Source organism: Mytilus galloprovincialis, chromosome 13 (genome assembly GCF_965363235.1).
Source record: "Mytilus galloprovincialis chromosome 13, xbMytGall1.hap1.1, whole genome shotgun sequence".
In the NCBI taxonomy this organism is placed as follows: Eukaryota; Metazoa; Mollusca; class Bivalvia; order Mytilida; family Mytilidae; genus Mytilus; species Mytilus galloprovincialis.
This window is the reverse complement of record NC_134850.1, coordinates 8,387,695-8,408,007: the sequence shown is the minus strand read 5'-3', so window position 1 is coordinate 8,408,007 and position 20,313 is coordinate 8,387,695. Positions and strand designations below refer to the sequence as shown.

General features: G+C 32.7%; 1 protein-coding gene across 1 annotated transcript; it reads right to left on the bottom strand.

Moving 5' to 3' along the window:
* Positions 1–7,301: 7,301 nt before the first annotated feature.
* LOC143056529 (uncharacterized) lies at positions 7,302–19,511 on the bottom strand. The gene is made up of 4 exons (XM_076229613.1): positions 19,280–19,511; positions 11,141–11,477; positions 8,428–9,644; positions 7,302–7,424 (listed from the first exon to the last, which is right to left on the bottom strand). Exons 2-3 carry the CDS (start codon positions 11,421–11,423, stop codon positions 8,458–8,460), a joined length of 1,470 nt encoding a protein of 489 aa, XP_076085728.1. The 5' UTR covers positions 11,424–11,477; positions 19,280–19,511; the 3' UTR covers positions 7,302–7,424; positions 8,428–8,457.
* Positions 19,512–20,313: the final 802 nt, after the last annotated feature.

Sequence of the window (20,313 nt, the reverse complement as noted above, 5' to 3'; positions counted from 1 at the left end):
TTTCCGCCATCATTCACATGTTTTGGCAAACTTGTGTAACCCTCATACGATCATAGTTATTGTTAAACACTAAAACTTTAATTTAAAAATACAGAACTAAAATGTACTATTAGGCAGCACCATTTGATTTTCTGGGGGGGGCTACATATGGTTTTTTTTTCTAGACAAATTTTTTTTTTCAATATTAGCATTACATATTATAGTGGCAGCTGAGGGTGAAACAAACAATTTTTTTTTCTCAGAATCAAAAACAAATTATTTTTTTCTCCCAAAACTGGAAACAAACTTTTTTTTCCAAAAAAAACCATAGCCCCCACGCTCCCCACCCCCCCCCCCCCCAGAAAATCAAATGGTTGCTGCCTTAGTTATTCATTTCAAACTCCCCACAGAAACTTGTCAAGTAATTTTATGCTGACACTATAGAATTTTATAGTGTGTCTATAGCCGTTATTGAATTTTCAATATAGATTGACTTTTCCTTCTGTCTATGAAGTGATGTTGGGAGAGTTAATGAGAAATTTATGTTAAGGCATTCAGTGCATTGTCATTCAAGGACTAATAAAAATAAACTTTGAAATCAATGTTTCTATCCAGATTCTCATTTCATTGGTTTATTTCTTTATTCCTTGTAGAATTTTACTATAAATAATGTATTTTACTTTTCACAGAACTTAATGATGTCATATTCATGTTTTTAATATATAGTCAATAATTCTCAAGCAACCATTTTTTTTAAATTGTATATCATAATAAATTGGTTCGCTGAGTGCAGCCTGATACGACCACAAAATTGTTAAACCCGGAACAGTTGGGGCAAAGGATTAGGTCCGGTAAGGACCGATTTTGGCCTCAAATTTCAGGTTCATCTGACAAAATTAAACACTTTTTAAACACTTTTAAAAGTGTCGATTTCAGTTGATTCAATTAGTTTATGTAAAAGATTTTAACTGGTATAGTCATGTAAAACGCCCTGATTCAAGCTCAAATATGAAAAATCTATTAAATATGCCAAAAAATGTCATTTTTCAGATGGTTTTGTCAAAAATGAAAGTGGTCACATCCGTGTTCATCCTCAACCTTTATATATGTTATGTATTATCATTAAATACAACTTACATTTCAATATTAAGAATGAACACGAATGCGGCCACTTTCATTTTTAAGACGGAAACCATCTAAAATTTAACTAAAATGCTAAAATTGTGAAGATTTCAGCAATTTAGCACGACTTAATGATGCTATTATCCGATATATGTGCATTGTATTGCCATAAACAGCCCATATTTAAGTAGCAGAAGCATTCTACTTTCCAATAAATAACTAAAAGTTCACATTTAAAAAAATTTGTAAAACTGATATATTTTGGGGCCAAAAAGGTCCTTACTGGACCTACTCCTTTGGAAACAATATTCAAGCTTGATACTGTCTGAATTTGGATTGTGATCAACTTTTTGACATGGTATAGGTTTCTGACACAAAATAAATGTCAAGATCTTAAAAATCTATTGCACAATTATTTGATATTTGAAAAAGTTTGAAAAAAAAAATTGAACCCCTTAAAAAAATTAGAACCCCCAAACTTTTGAATCCCCCCTTGGAGCAATTATCCCTATACTGATTCCTGAGCCTTTCCTTTGTAGTATGGAACCTTGTACAAAAAATGTAGTACAATTTCAGAGAGATCCATACTCTTTATAAACACAAGTTATAATGTCTCCAAACTAGAAAAATGTTTTTTTTGGCCCTTTTTTGGCCCCTTATACCTGCATGAATTGGACAATTACCCCCAAAGTCAATCCAAGCCTTTCTATTGTGATATAGAACCTTGTGGTGCAATTTCAGAGAGATCCATAAACTTAAACACAAGTTATTGTCCAGAAACTACAAAACTGCTTGTTTTTGACCCCTTTTTGGTCCTTTATACCTAAACTGTTGGCACCAGAATACTTATGGTATTAAACATTGTGGTACAATTTCAGAGCAATTGAAATATACATTTTGTACTTATACACAATTTTTAATCTGAGAGTAGAAAAATGCTTGTTTTGGCCCTTTTGGGGCCCCTAATTTCTAAACGATTGGAACCATCAAGCCCAATTTAAATCCCAACCTTCCTTTTATGGAATTGAATCTTCTTCTTCTTAAAATTTCATAGAGATCCATTAACTCAAACTAAAGTTATTGTTATTCTTCTGAAGCCTGACTGACGGACAGACAGACGAACAACTGAACAGACCAATACAAAGACCTTAAAAACAAAATGCACCTAGTCCTAGGCATGGCATAAAAATATGTCAATCATTGTTTTCACTTGTATAAAAATTATTATCTTTTCAATAATTGACCATGATTATAAGCACAAGATGAACAAATCTCCAGACAATAAGGGTGAGACTGAAGGTTGCAAGAATAGCATTGCTGTCTCATTGATCAATACCCTATATCTTCTTCACTTCAGATATAAATAAAGTTAGAACTCTTTTTATATTTATTTTTTTTTAAGTCCAAAATTCTATCAAATATAATACCAGAGTAATCTCCCCTTGTGTACCCCATAACTCAAATTGAAACAAGAATGTGTCCATAGTACACAGATGCCCCATACCACTATCATTTGCTATGTTCAGTGTACTGTGAAATTGGTGTCAAATCTCATATTGGCATTAAAATTAGAAAGATCATATCATAGGGAACATGAGTACTATTATTCTCAAGTTGATTGGGACTTCAACTTCATCAACAAGAGTGCACACGCTGAAATGTCTCGCCTTCTTTACTAATCATTGATATTATGTTGATAGTCTTAAATATAAAGCTTTATTACAACTGTCACATAAACTTAACCAAGAAAACTAAACATTGACCAATGAACTATGAAAATGAGATCAAGGTCAGATGAACAATACCAGGCAGGAATGTACAGCTAACAATTCTTCCATACAACAAATATAGTTGACCTAAATTGCATATATTTTAAGAAAAACAGACCAAAACACAAAAACTTAACACTGAGCAATGAATCGTGAAAATGAGATCAAGGCCAAATAAAACCTGCGCGACTGACAAATAGATCATAAAATATTTCCATACACCAAATATAGTTGACCTATTGCAATTAGTATTAGAACAAAAAACCAAAACTCAAAAACTTAACTTTGATCATTGAACCATGAAAATGAGGTCAAGGTCAGATGACACCTGCCAGCTAGACATGTACACCTTTCAATCATTCCATACACCAAATATAGAAGACCTATTGCATACAGTATAAGAAAAACAGATCAAAGCACAAAAACTTAACTTTAACCTTACTGAACCATGAAAATGAGGTCAAGGTCAGATGACACCTGCCAGTTGGACATGTACACCTTACAGTCCTTCCATACACCGAATATACTAGACCTATTGCTTATAGTATCTGAGATATGGACTTGACCACCAAAACTTTACCTTGTTCACTGATCCATGAAATGAGGTCGAGGTCAAGTAAAAACTGTCTGACAGGCAGAGAGAATTTAACATTACAAAAAATCTTAACTTTTTTTTCAAGTAGTCACGGAACCATGAAAATGGGGTCAAGGACATAGGACATGTGACTGACGGAAAGTTCGTAACATGAGGCATCTATATACAAAGTATGAAGCATCCAGGTCTTCCACCTTCTAAAATATATAGCTGTTAAGAAGTTAGCTAACGATGAATGCCGCTGCCGGATCACTATCCCTATGTCGAGCTTTCTGCAACAAAAGTTGAAGGCTCGACAAAAACTACCTTGACCAAAAACTTTAACCTGAAGCGGGACAAACAGATGAACCAACAGCTGCACAGACCAGAAAACATAATGCCCATAAATGGGACATGAAAAACAAACATGAAATCAGTTCCAACAAGACTGGGTCATAGAACAAAATTTAAACAAATCCACACATAGAGGAAATCATTGGACATGTTCAGATGGATTCATACATGTTTCTCAAGGACACATTGATAACTGGCAAAGAAACAAGAATGTGTCCATAGTATACAGATGCCCCAATCACAATATCATTTTCTGTGTTCAGTGGACCATGAAATTGGTGTCAGATCTCTAATTTGGCCTTAAAATTAGAAAGATCATATCATAATGAACATGTACACTAAGTTTCAAGTTGATTGGACTGCAGTGAAGTTGAACTTCATCAAAAACTACCTCGACCAAGAACTTTAACCTGAAGTGGGACCGACAGCCAAACGGATACACAGACCTGGCCTTGAAGGCATAAAACTTTGCTCAGTGCTCGGAGCACAAAAATCATGCTTGAAACATGAAATCCAGCAATTTGATTGGTTGATTTTCGAGTCTGAGTACAAAAATCATCCTCGAAAGTTTTATGACCGTGAAGCCAGAAATCATAATGCCCATAAATGGGGCATAATAAATGGGGCATAAAAACTAATTCTTAGATTGTTTCATATATAATTTAATTATGAATGCATAATTTAAGGCATGATATGACAAAATTGCACATACTTTGCAAGATTTGACTTCAAAAGTTGCCTGACCATTGAAGTAAACATATTTTGGAAGCAAGTAGCATTTGAACACTCATAAATACATTTACTACAAAACCCGTTTGTAAATTGCACACTTTAAAAAAATACATAATATAAAACGGATGTCTTACTCAATAATTATGAAAATTCAGTTATAAAAACAAATTGAATTTCTATAAAAATAATTTGAATATTTAAAAGTTTGTTAAATAGTACCATTAAAACAATAATTTACTGGTAAGAATTTTGTTGAAAAATAATCTGAACCAATCATATTCAAAGAATCAACTATATATCAAACAGGCTATTATTTGGAATTGTTTTTAATTATGGAATTTGCATAATTTTTTGTGCTTGAAAATTTTTAATAAATTTCATGTTTATTCTGTAGTATAATGTTCTGTGCGGAGCACAACACTTTCTATTACAAAGAAGATAGCACATTTTCAATAGAATGTACTGTGTGTTGCACAACACTATCTAAATAAAATACATTTTATGGAAAGTATTATGTGTCTCTCAAAACATTAAAACAGAATAAACATGGAATTTATTATACATTTCAAGCAAGAGAAATTATGCAAATTCCATAATTAAAGAGAATTCCAAGTTGAAATAATTGCCTGTTTATTATGTTACACATAGAATAGCTATGATAATAAAAGTTCATCAATAAAAGGTCTAAACAAGAGACATTTACCAAAGAGAGACGAAAGATACCAAAGGGGCATTTAACCTCAAAGGTCAAAAAATAAAATACATATATAACTGTTGTTCTCTTTCAATACTAAATAATAACTCTATAAGCAACTGTTTAAAATGAAATCTTTTGGGTACATTTAACAACAGGCCTGTAGCCAGGAATTTCCAATGGAGTTATTTTGACTCACAAACTCAACTTTAACAGTCACACTTCAAACAGAACATTCAATTTAACAGTGCTTATATAAAAAAGAAGATGTGGTATGATTGCCAATGAGACAACTATCCACAAAAGACCAAAATGACACAGACATTAACAACTATAGGTCACCGTACAGCCTTCAACAATGAGCAAAGCCCATACCCCATTTTTTTTCAAGAGGGAATTCATACGAACTCCCCGAACCAGCCTGGCTATATGGGTATGAACATCATACGAACTCCCGAACCACCCTGGCTATATGGGTATGAACAAGAGGTGATTCATATGAACTCCCCGAACCAGCCTGGCTATATGGGTATGAACATCATACGAACTCCCGAACCACCCTGGCTATATGGGTATGAACAAGAGGTGATTCATACGAACTCCCCGAACCACCCTGGCTATATGGGTATGAACATCATAAGAACTCCCCGAACCACCCTGGCTATATGGGTATGAACAAGAGGTGATTCATATGAACTCCCCGAACCACCCTGGCTATATGGGTATGAACATCATACGAACTCCCTGAACCACCCTGGCTATATGGGTATGAACAAGAGGTGATTCATATGAACTCCCCGAACCACCCTGGCTATATGGGTATGAACATCATACGAACTCCCCGAACCACCCTGGCTATATGGGTATGAACAAGAGGTGATTCATATGAACTCCCCGAACCACCCTGGCTATATGGGTATGAACAATCAACTTTGAAATGACAATGTAAATATTCAACAAACCTGCATTCTTCCAAGATGTAAATCTAGGAAAATACATCATATATATAACATGTATAACAAACAAGATATAATATGGTCCATCAATTCTGACTTCAAAAATAGTGTACTACAATTAAGCTTCATTGATGAACTAGTCAAAATCCTTGGGTTACATCAACAACGATCGAAATGGGTAAAACAATTACAAAAATAATATAATACATTGTAAAAGGGCTCTAAAAGGATTCAATCTGTGATTTCAAAATAAATATAGAAATATATTACAAGCATACATGTACCACGTACACCTTGTTGCATTTATCATCCCAAAAAAACATATAATTTGCATGAAATATTTGCCACTGGACATTTAGCAAAAACAATCAGTCAGTCGTTGTGTATAATGGACATTTAAAATGATTAGGTCAATTTAATAATTTTACTCAAAAACATATTTGTATTAATCATAAGTAAAATGATTAATTATACTACATTGTAAAAAACAGTAAAATATTTTACAGATAAAAACATGCTTCAACTCTTCAAAATATTTTCTCTAACTGGTCCATAATTCAGAATAAAATATTAGATATAAAAACTGCAGCAAAAAAATAACATAAATAATGGATGAAACTTTTTAAAAAGTGACATAAAAGTGATCTTGATGTTAAATGAGTTATACATGCAAGTAATATGTATGCATGTCATGTAGGTAGGAATGTTCCATGTGAATTCAAGCAAGCATTGGTACAATCAACAGTCTTGAAATGACTAGATATTACAAAAACAAATAGTTTATCTTATTATGTATATTTACTATGGTTTGTTTAAGAAGTTAAATACCTTTAAGCATAAAATAAGAAGATGTGGTATGATTGCCAATTAGACAACTCTTCACAAGATACCAAAATGACGCAGAAATTAACAACTACAGGTCACCATACAGCCTTCAACAATGAGCAAAGCCCATACCGCATGTTTAGTATCATTCATTCAGTCAATTAATCTTTCTGTTTATAAAAACCTTTCAAAATCTTCTGGTTTTGTCATTATACACACTTCAAAAGTTTGGCCAATGCAATGAGTTGATTAACAGAAAGTAGAACCAAGTGTTGTCAGACCATTTTAAGCATCATGTTTGTCCAACCAACAACAAAATTCCTTCAGACTTCAGCAAAACCACAAAATAAAATATCCATGAAAATATTATTTTCTCAAATCCACGAAAATTTGAATCCAGAAAAAAATAAAAGAATCCACTGTATATGTTCCGGACCATATGAGTATTTGGACCATACGCGTATGGTCATGACCATATGGGAATATACTCATACGCGTATGGTCGGGGTAATTAACATTCTGTTACAGTTTACTTTTAATACTTCTTAACTCTTCATATGGTATGACCGTTCATTAAAAAGACGCTATCATATAGGTAATTTTATAATTATTTTATAATAAAAAGATTAGCTAAAGAAAAAATAGAAGTTTCACAAAGTTAATTTTACTTAATTGTCAAAACTATGATAAACACATTTTATACCTTTGGTCATTACCGATGGTCATTACCGATTTGTTATTACGAGTGAATGGCACTATGAATATGTCGACTTAGAAATTAAATTTTAAAAATTTCTTTATCAACTGTTACACAAGAAGTCACTGGAAAGTAACATAGTTTATTTAAAATGTCTTGTGAATATGGTGTATTGCAGTCATTTTTAGGAAATTTAAGATCTAGAACTTTTTAAAAACACCATAGAAATCAAAATGGCCAAAGACCTCGGTTTCACTGTATGCAGCTGCAAAAAGGCTAGCTTTTCACTCGCAAACAAAAGGTGTACATGAAAAGGATCGTGCACAACCAAGACTTGCGAATGCAAAAAAGCCATGATACCGTGTGGAAGTACATGTCACCCAAGCCTACATGTAAGAAATTGTATCTAGAGATGAAAACTAACTATGGTATCAATATTTGATTTTTACGTAGTTTTTGAATTAACAAATTGTTATGTTACCATCATAGTGTTTTTAGATAAAGTTTTTGTATTATTGAAACGTTTATAATGTAAATTGAAATAAATACCTATATGGTCCAAATACTCATATGGTCCGGCCCGTTAAAAACCAAACGAGTATTATACTCATATGGTCCGACCATACGCGTACGGTCGGACCATACGCGTATGGTCAGACCATATGAGTATACGCATATGGTCATGACCATACGCGTATGGTCCAAATACTCATATGGTCCGGAACATATATAAACCTGTTTACATCGTGTTTTGTTTACTGTAATTCATCGTAAGCCAACTCAAACTCGTTATCATCTGTCACAATTTTCAATTTCATTTCACTCACACCTATATCATTGTTAATCTGTTCAGAAAGCAACCACTTCTCTAACAGACATAAAATTTGACCATTATCTATTTCTTTTTTCAATGACTTAAGCTGTGCAATAGTCATAGAGATTGTTCCAATAATTAAACCATTTTCTGTATAAATATGAAGCACCAATGTGCCGCGTATTTGTTCAAAATATTTAACTATTTCTAAATGAGGTTTTGTTTTAAGAATATCATAAAACTTTTGTTCATAGCCATCGAAAGTTGGTCCCCTTTTTTTCCACATGACACAATGTTCAATTGGTTCTAAGTTTTCTAACTTTAAAGAATCACATGAAATATTAGCATTAGAGTTCTGTACTGATCCCTTATATCCCGATTTCCTCATTGATGGAGATGAATTTTCTTTATTGTCACTTTTCTTCACATGACTGTTTGTCATGTTTGTTTTGCTTTGAATTTTGGGTAATCCTCCAGCATCATGTTTATTTTTATAAGGAGAATCGGTTCTATTTTTAGAATCACCTCTCCTTTCATTTGATATATCCCTTAATGGAGATTTAGTTCTTGTCTTTTCAGATGTTTTAGCACTGGTTTCCTGTTTAATTTCAGACTTAACCAGACGGTAATCAGTATAAATATTTTGACTACTAGGAGTCGATGTAATTGGTGTTTGCGAAGAATGTGGTTGTTTCAAAACTTTCATGAGAAGTTCATCATTAGCGCTACGATCATTCCTTCTGTTGACATATTTTTGTTGTGTTTTGTTTGGCGATTTCCGTCTCTTCTTTTTGCGAGGACCACAGAGACAAAAACAGAATCCCTTACGTTGTTCATCATCAGAGTCCTGTTCACTTTCATAAGAGTAATCTAACTTTTTACGACTTTTAGGCGACATAAAGTTTTCTGGATCGTCGATTAATGTCATGTCAGCATAGGATTTATGCATTCGCCTTGGCGTACGTAATAATCCATCAAAACAGGAGAGTTTCCTCTCCTTTTCTGGAGTATCTCCATGTTTCTCCTCAAAGGAATCTCCCTCCTCCCATTTAGGAAAAACAGCCTTTATAGCATCCACCTGTATATTAAGAGTTATCTGCCCTTTGTGCCTTTGTTTCTCCAAATAACCTGAATTTAAAGAGACATGATGTAAATAATGGTAAATAAAAGTGTAAACAAAGAGTGTGAGTTATATGTTTACATTTCTTCAATGCAATAATCATTATAATACAATAAGTTCACATAAAAATATTGAACAGCTGAAAACTAATTTTACATTTCATTTACACTTACAGATTTGACTTGTACACACTTTTTTATATGAACTATTTAGTTTTAGACTGTATATGTTGACTGCGATTAAAACTTTTGGTTATCTGTGTCTTATAGAGGTTGCTGTTTCACAAATGTATATCCAACATCTCTTTTTGTTTATATTTTATACTTTAACTGTGTTGAGGGGGTAAGGGAGGGTATCTGCACGGAAGAACGTGAAATAAAATTGCCATTTCACAATGAATCAACAATTAAAAATTTCCTGCTTGTTGATCTTTTTACCGATTTCACGAAACACAGTGAATAACAAACCTTTTTCAAAGCTGCATGTGAAATAAAAATGTCAAAACATGTTGCATAGCAATAACCCTTAACCACCCTCTGTGTTCAAAATGGTGTTGAAAGACAAACAAATATTGGGCACAATTTGCAGAATAAAAGGGCAAAATAAATAATGGATTAAGAGAAAATGGACTAGAATATATTAGAGAATAATGGGGCTGAAAGATACAAAATAGAGAATAATGTTCAAATATATATCATAAACTGTTATCACAGAGATATGTCTCTCTTTTTTGTAATTTCTATAATGCAAATGTTGAAATAAAATAAAGCAACACTTTACCATGCAAGTTTAGCAAATATTCAAAGTCAATGAACCGTGACTGAAGATACATGGCTAAACAATCTCCATGGAAACGAGATGTGCCAATGCTAAAACAACTGCATACCAAATACCATTGACTTATCATAAGTATTTCTCTTTAAACAAACCTAAACACAAACTAATACATGTAAACTAAGCAAAATTTCAAAGTCAATAAACCATAACTGAGTGGGAGGGTAAAAAAATCCATGGTGATGAGATGTGCCAATGTTAATACAACTGCATACCAAGTATCATTGACCTACCACTACTGGTTCCCCATAAAAGGACCTAATCACAAACTAATACATGAAAACTAAGCAAAAGTTTCAAAGTCAATAGACCATAACTGAGGGGGCAGGGTCAAATAATCTCCATGGTAATTATGTGCCAATACTTATACAACTGCATACCAAATATCTTTGACTAACCACTAGTGGTTCACCATAAACTAGACCTAATCACAAACTAATACATTGTTGACGCTGCTGTCACCGCGGTCGACGCCAGAAACAGCATACCTATGTCTCACTTTTCGATTCCGTCAAGCGAGACAAAAAATAGAGAAAATGGTTGGAGAGATAATATTTAAAAGAACCCAATCCAAAACCATTTTAGAGAGTAGTGACCAAGATTAAGGGAGACAACTCAAGTTTAAAACCTTGTAAAGGGAAGTAACTGTATAAGAAAAATGATGACAAACCTTTGCCATAGCATGGTTTAATTCTATGTTTATCTAGAGAGCTGGCAAGAGTCAGCTGTCCTGATTGGCGTAATGCATTGATAAACAAACCAATGGCAGAACTTCCTATTAACTCCAAGTGATGTAACAAAGCTGTGTTCCTCTGTTCCCGGTTATTTTCCTGTAAGATGCTGTTACAGGTAGCATCATCTAGAACGCCATGTTGTAACAAATAATCAAGGATTGCATCTGAATCTAAAGATTGAACAAGGTCCTGTCGATTGGTCAGTTGTTCTGTTAGCATTGCACTATTAGACAGCTAGGTGAGTTCAATTTTTCACCAGTCTATAGTTGGTATCTGAAAGTAAAAATAAAAATAAGTTAAATATTGCATTTAAATCTATATAAAAAAGATGTGGTATGATTGCCAATGAGACACCTCTCTACAAGAGACCCAATGGCACAGAAATTATCAACTATAGATCACCTAATTCGGTACAAATCAAAATAAATGCAGCCACAGTGAATCAAAAAGCTCCACTAAATCTAGTTCCTGTTATTAAAGGTAGCAGACATAATGCATAACACTTTCAATGTCTGGTTTTAATAATTTTCAAAGTAACCCAAAAAAAAATATTAGTTTGAAATAGCACAGTGACAAATTGTCATACCTATATAAATAATAAAATGATAACATGCATAATTATCTTTTATAACTGTATAGATGATATAATATTTAAACATGTTAAAAATAACATATTACAAATAATTTTATTAATGTCACATGATAATTTATCCTCCATGTCATACCTGTATTATCAAGGTTGTGTATCTATTATGTCAGGTCTATTCAATTAATTAAATTACTAATTAATTAAATTACTAATTGACATAATTACTAATTAGTTTGATTGGCAAGGTCAATAATTATTGTTAATTAACACTGATTTGATTACCACAGTTCATAAACCACCAGTGATTGACAATCAATGAATCCAGGTATTTCCTAAAGCTCGAGGGTCTTAATGGAAGGACATAGGAGCAGCAATTAAGTAGATATTTATTTTATTTTTTATTTTTGGTGTTTTAACGCCACTTTTAAGCTATTTTATGACAACCAGTTTTAATTGGTGGAGGAAACTGCAAACTGACTTTCTTAGTCAATGAAGATGGGAGTCGAGTGCACCAGCACAAGCAGGTTTCAAACTCAAAACCTCAGTGTTGACTGGCTAGTGATTACAGTAGTAACTACTTAGACCACTCATAATGTGGCTCCCAAGTAGATATTAAAAGATGTGGTATGAGTGCCAATGAGACAACTCTCCATCCAACTCACAATTTGTGAAAGTAAACCATTATAGGTCTAAGTACAATCTTCAACACAGAGCCTTGGTTGACAATGAACAGCAAGCTATAAAGGACCCCCAAAATGACTACTGTATATAATCATTCAAACAGGAAAATCAAAGGTCTAATTTATATAAAAAAGAGAATCTTATAAACCACATCAACAAACAACAACTACTAAATATAAACATCAGGTTCCTGACTTTAGACAGGTACGAACAAATGCAGCGGATTTAAATATTTTAAAGTACCCATTAACACAATTGTATACCCTAAATTACAACACAACCCTTACCCATCCATAAATTGACTGAAAAAGTAAGTTTAAAAGCAAATAAAGCAAGTTCAAGGATTAGAATAATAAAAAATTCAGACTCAAATAAAATCAACACAGCTGAAGAAAATAACCCAGATTTGAGCCGTTGAAATTAATTGTGATCATTTGTCTGCATACAAATAACTGTAAATTATTTGCATAGTTGCTGTTTGATGATTGATTCCATGCAATAACTTTTATTCTGTTTATAAATCAATAATCCTTAAAATAAAACTTTTATTCTGTTTATAAATCAATAATCCTTAAAATAAAACTTTTATTCTGTTTATAAATCAATAATCCTTAAAATAAAATTATCTAAATGTATCCCCTAAAAGGAAATAGGATTGACTTCTAAATAAGGCCATGGCAATTTAAGTCTTCAAGCAATGCATGAAGCATGAAGTAAATGCAAAAGTTTATTGATATCAGACTCTTTTTAAATAGGTACTGTATCTAGTGGTGTAAAGCACAATTTTGTACTCAGAGTAGTGCATAAAGGTTTATGACAAAAGCCCAGAACTCTTGGACATGTATAGTGAGAATCCTGTGTAATTCTTTGGACTTTTATGCACAAGTAAACATTTCAATGGTGTATTTATACTTGTTGTAGAATGTCTAAGCCATTATATCATGTATATATCTTGCCTGGTCTTACATGATGAAACCTGGTGTTGAAGCTTTTGATAAAAAATATTATAAGTGTTTGAGTCACGATCTTCTGGTTAAATTTGTTGACCAACCCTTAGGACTACTTAAACATAGATACTTCCCAGTATGTGATTCTATTGACCAAATGATTAGGTGATAATTGATGGTTATTTTAAAGATTATTGATTGAGTGAGAAAAATAGCCTGCTGTGAAACTTGACATTAAAGTGGAATGTGTGAAAATTAATACATTGTGGTGATCTAGCTAGCAATGTTAAAAAAAAGTAAAAAATAACCATTGCTATGCCAAGAAAGGCAATGTTAGCTTGATGCCAAATATGACCTTGAATTTATATCATAAATTGGACATCAGACTATACAAATCCTTGGGACATCTGACTATACAAATCCTTGGGACATCTGGCTTAACTAGTATACAAATCCTTAGGACATCTGACTATACAAATCCATGAGGCATGATCTGGCTATACAAATTCGTGGGACATCTGGCTATACAAATTCTTGGGACATTTGGCTATACAAATTCTTGGGACATATGGCTATGCAAATCCTTGGGACATCTGACTATACAAATCCCTGGGACATCTGACTATACAAATCCTTGGCATTGCTGGCTATACAAATCCTTTGCACACCTGGCTTTACAAATTCTTGAGACTTATGACTACAAATCCTTGGTACACCTGGCTATACAAATCTGTTGGACATCGGACTATACAAATCCTTGGTACATCTGACTATACAAATCCTTGGCACATCTGATTAAATACAAATCCTTGAGACATCTGACTACACAAATCCTTGGGACATCTGACTATACAAATCCTTGGGACATCTGACTATACAAATCCTTGGGATTTCTGACTATACAAATTCTTGGGACATCTGACTATACAAATCCTTGGGACAACTGACTATACAAATCCTTGGGACATCTGACTATACAAATCCTTGGGACACCTGGCTATATAAATCCTTTGGACATCTGGCTATACAAATCCTTGGGACATCTGACTATACAAATCCTTGGGACATCTGGCTATAGAAATCTTTGGGACATCTGGCTATACAAATCCTTTGGACATCTGGCTATACAAATCCTTTTGACATCTGACTATACAAATCCTTGGGACATCTGGCTATAGAAATCTTTGGGAAATCTGGCTATACAAATCCTTGGGACATCAGACTATACAAATCCTTGGGACATCTGACTGGTCAGGTGAGGATTCAGGGGGGAAGGGGGTTCTGGAGGTTTGAACCCCCCTTTTTTTTAACGATCAATGCATTTGAATGGGGACGTATGGTGGAACCCCAACCCCCCTTTTTAAAAATGGCTGGATCATAGGTTCATAAGGTTTTCTATACCAAGAACATGACACAGATTTTGACCTTATTATTATAGAATTCAGTTGTGACCTGTTTTAATTTCCTTAAGTCATGCCTCTATGAAAATATATAGATCTGTTTCCCTTGCAATGATAAAAAAAATATTCTTATGCACGTCACAGAAGATTACATTTACACACCTCGCCCAAAATATGTGATTGAAAATATTATATAATGAGCTTCAGTACTTTACTTGCACCAAATCACTATCAGACTTTATCAAATCTTTTCAGAACATTTGATATAAAACTTATATATTTATACAGGTAGTTACGTAAGAGAAATCAGTGGGTGTATTAACATGTCAAAATATTGAAGACTTATAATCGGAAAAAATCAACAATCTGTGTGAAAACCTGCTCTATGTATAATTTAAAATCATGTTAACTAATGTCTGAAGGATTTAAAATCTCACAATTTAGTCATATGATCTTACTTGCATGTATATAATTTGTGTCATACACCAACATCAATACATGATCAAAAGTGTGGATGGGGGATATCACTCATTTATTTATTTTCTGTAACTTTTCATACTATTTTTCTCTAATCTTTATTTATTTTGCCATAATTCTTTATTATTCATTTTGTTGCCCATAACACTCTATTTCTTATTCCTTTGCCCTTTATTCTGCACATTCTGCTGGTTTTATTATTTTTTTATTATTCTTTCCTTTTCTCTTGTTGTCTCCGAAAATAATGTGGAGTGTTTCAATTTGAAATGCTTAATTATTAAAAAGAAGATGTGGTATGATTGCCAATGAGACAGTATGTGTACTGAGTTTCATTGAGTTGATTGGACTTCAACTTCATCAACAACTACCTTGACCAAAAACTTTAACCTGAAGTGGGATGAACAGATGGAAGGACGAATAAACGAAAACACAGACCAGAAAACATAATGCCTCTCTACTATCATAGTTGGGGCATAAATATCGTAGGTGGGGCATAGAAAAAAGATGTGGAATGATTGCCAATGAGACAACTCTCAAAAAGAGACCAAATGACACAGAAATTAAAAACTATAGGTCATCATACGGCTTTCAACAATGATGAGAGCCCATACCTCTTAGTCAGCTATAAAAGGCCCAGAAATGACAATGTAAAACAATTCAAACAAGAAAACTAACTACCCAATTCACTCAATTGGATAGTTAGACACTTAACTGGGAAGAGGAAACCTCATTCAGACCCTCATACATGTACATCAATAAACATGACAATTAATGCATGATGGTACTTCTTAATGGTGGTCTAGACTGTGTGATATGAAGCTTTATGTAATAAATCGGTTAAAATATGTAGAGGAAAAGTTTAAACATTTTTCATAACAGGAAAAGTGTTAAAATCTTTCAAGTTCAAAGACTCTTTTAATATCTAAAGAGGGTAATTTCCCTGGTATTTCAGTTATAGAGTTGCTGAAAGCTATATATGAGTCAATGAATTCTTGTACATCTTCCTCAAGGATTTAATCCATGCAAATGATGAATAATAAAAATAATATTCAGCATTTCACATATTGAAGTGCTTATTTAATTTGACACATAAATGCATATATTTGTTTAGGGGCCAGCTGAAGGACGACTCCCGGTGCGAGAATTTTTCGTTGCATTGAAGACCCGTTGGTGCATGACCTTCTGCTGTTGTCTGCTCTATGGTCGAGTTGTTGTCTCTTTGACACATTCCCCATTTCCATTCTCAATTTTAACATGTTTAAACTTTTGCATGATTCTCTCAAAATTTTGTAGCAAAACATCTTTAACCAAGTCTTGAAAAATTATGAGACCACTTAATTGGCATTTTATTGGGTTAGCCATATTAATGGTATTTAGATAGTTATAAAATATTTATAAAAAGTCAGCAAGTCCAAGAAACCTGAGCCTCTCAAATCCCTATGCTCAGAAATTGGTTAATTTGGTTGAACTAGCTAGCTGGCTTACAAAATGTTAAATTTGTCACCAACTCTAAGAGCATATATATATATTTATATATATATATCATATATATAAGGGTAGCAGGGTTCGTAGCCAGTAATTTCCAAAGAGGGGTTATTTGGCCTAAAAAACTCGACTTTAACAGTCACAATTCGAACAGAACGTTGACTATTACAGTCATTATTTGTTTCCAAGGGTGTGTCGTCAACCCCCCAAACACCCCTGGCTACGGGTATGGGTAGTAATGCCCTTTAAAGTCAGGCATCAAACAGTCATTTGCGGTTACCATTAGCGTCAAATTGGTGAAAATTTAACCGGGATTGGTCTAAATATCCTTATTGTGATTCGTCAGCCTCACTCAGGTCTCAAATAATTATCATTACCATCAATTTTGGAAAATCAGTCAATGTTTTTATCGTCTATATTGTATCGTCATACACCAAAAATTACCTTGAAGGTCATTTGGCATGAATTATTATCGTAATTCCTCATGATGGTACCCCCATTATGACCCTCATATATGAGCTGTGTTGGAGAGCAATAAACCTTATATAATTGCAGGTAAACATGTACATGTATAAGACTTTGATCAGTTTTAAAACATTCAAACAGAAAAATAAAGATAAATTTTGGTCTGTTTTGTAGGGTTCTAAAAAAACAAAAATATTTCAAGATTTTTCCAATTTTAACCCAAAATAGGTTAACAGACTAAAAAATTGATAATCCTATGGATTAGGTCGATAATTCTATCCAACATACCTCATTCTGTTAAATTTCAGTTACAAATTTATTTCATGTATTATATATTTCAGTTATTTACACATTAAAATCTTTGAAATCAGGAACTCGGGTTATTTAGTAATTCATTTGTAGTTTTTTTTAAAGACTGAATCAAAATATCATTTTAATTAAACCATTTTGAAAAATCTTAATGTATACATGCACATTTATACTAAATTATATGCACCTAACATCATCATGAACATTTTACATGCAGTATTCTTAAAAATTTTAAAATGTAAATAACATTTTGCTGTCCTTGAAACCCATATTTGTGTTGTAAACATTACAAAGTTTATGTAATTTAAACACATACATTTTTAACCACCTAAGGGACAAATCATTATTTATTTGTTTGCACCTATTATTATATACTTGAAGTGTGCAAATATTAATCAGATTGAAAAGTGATTTGATTATTTATACCAAAAATTGATTTATCCTTTTGTCATCTTGGTGTTAAAATATTTACAGTGGTTATTACCAAGCTTAAGGTCTTTGACATTCAGGTGAATGAAGATAAAATAGAGGAAAATTGAAATTGAATTGAGAAGAAAATGGGCAACAATATTTAAATGGACATAAGTTAAGGGAGCTATACCATTTGATTTTTATGGGGGGGCTAGGATGAAATTTGAAAAAAATAGGCAGGACAGGAGTTTTGAGTAAAAAAAAAGGAAGGATGAGACACTTGCAAAAAAAAAAAGTCAGGACGACAATTTAGGTAAAAAAAAGTCAGGATATAAACTAAAAAAAAAAGGCAGGACCGAACAGAGTGAAATATAAAAAGGCAGGACAGAGATTACAGCTAAAAAAAAATACAGGACAAAATTTTTCATCCCCCCCCCATAAAAATCAAATGGTAGCTCCCTAATTGGGTAACAAAATGACAAAGCCTTGGCAAAAGACACACAGAATATATAAATGTATAAAACACAAGAAAGAAAACTAAAGACTGCAGAGAAAAAATTACCCCACCACACATATTGTGTATAACTTCATAACATTTGGTTGCATTGAGGTGTCACGGAATAGAAGTTCCTTCATAATAAAAGTTCCAAAAAGAAAAAATATTCTGGAATAATATTTCCACAGGAATAAATATTACAGTATATGTTCCTAATGGAATAAATGGTATAGAATATTTTTTCCAACAGGAATAGGTATTATAACATTGTTTATAACAAAGTTTCCAGTGGAACTTCTGTTAGGTGGAACAAATATACGTTGACAGCGGTAAACTTATGTTAGAGAACAGAAATATGGACTATATATTAAAATCATTCACTTCAATATGAGCCAAGAAAAGGCTGATAAAAAATTGTCATTGTATAAACTATGATATGACTTATTATCTCTTTTAAAAAAGAGAAAAATTAGGTCTGGACTAATATAGATTATAATGGTTTGACCAAATTTACCTAAATATAGTAATGGTATTTACTGGACAAAGTTCAAATATTAGTCTGCCTGTTCCCCTATGCTCTTCAACTTTGTATTGTTTGGTTTTATAACTATTTTGATATGAGCGTCACTGATGAGTCTTATGTGGACGAAACGAGCGTCTGGCGTACTGGATTATAATCCTGGTACTTTTGATAACTAATTATATTTTAATAAAACAAAAAGTATATATCAAATGTGATTTCAAGACTGAAATGGTAATAACTACTTTACCTGAAATTGTCATTTGACATGAAAAAGACATATCTTTTGACTTACCTGAAGAATTATAATTCCATGTACATTGTAGGTATATACAATTCATGAATTGTCCTTAATTATGCCCTAAATTAATCCTTTTTAATATTTATATCCTAAGAATCCATGTATATTGAAAACTACAGAGTTTTAAGTCATCTAAAATAAACATTGACTTAATCCCACTATTTCTTACCTTTACCAGGTAAAATGGTCAGGTATCAAAGTTCGATGAACTGTGACAACCAATCATATGTAATCATAAGTAAATTGATTGATCATTCAAAAACTTACAAACAAGGTATCTTGTTGGGTATGGTAAAATCATGAGATCAGATGATTGATAACAACAAAACATTACATGTATTGGAAATTTACAAATGTGTTGATAAACACTCTTGAAATACAAATTTTTGTTACTTAAATTTTGATATAGGTTTATTACACAAGCATGTCTCTGTAAAGTACCTGAATACATGATATACTTTAGTAAAAAGTATATAGGGTTTTTTTTTCCAGAGGCAAGTGACATTTGACAATCATTATGACAGTAGCTATAAATTTTATTTTAATTATTTTCAAAAATTTATAATAATAATAACGTGAGTATATTAAGATTTTGCCCAACAAAATACTCCCCCCCCCTTTTTTTGGTGTGAAAAATTTGATTGATTACATAGGGAATCACTGAGGCATAGCTGGAGCGGGCCCCCCTTAGGACAGTCAGCAGGATACCCCTAATGAAAAGTTCTGGATCCACTACTGTCAATAAATAAGGTTTTTCTTTATTGGGAAAAATTTTCAAATAAAATAAGGAACAAAAATCAAAGATGGAGGGATGTAAAACCAGTAGTATATGAATCTTTTTTTTACAGCATTCAATTCATTCTTTAACAAAGACCTTAATATAATTTGAAATAAGAGAACTTACTATAAATGCTGCAAGGAACCTCTTTGTAGGAACATGATTTCCTGATATTTATGTATTTCCAAATAACATCGAAATTATTTATGTTATGAATTTATGTCAATGTAATACGTAGTAGAATATTTGC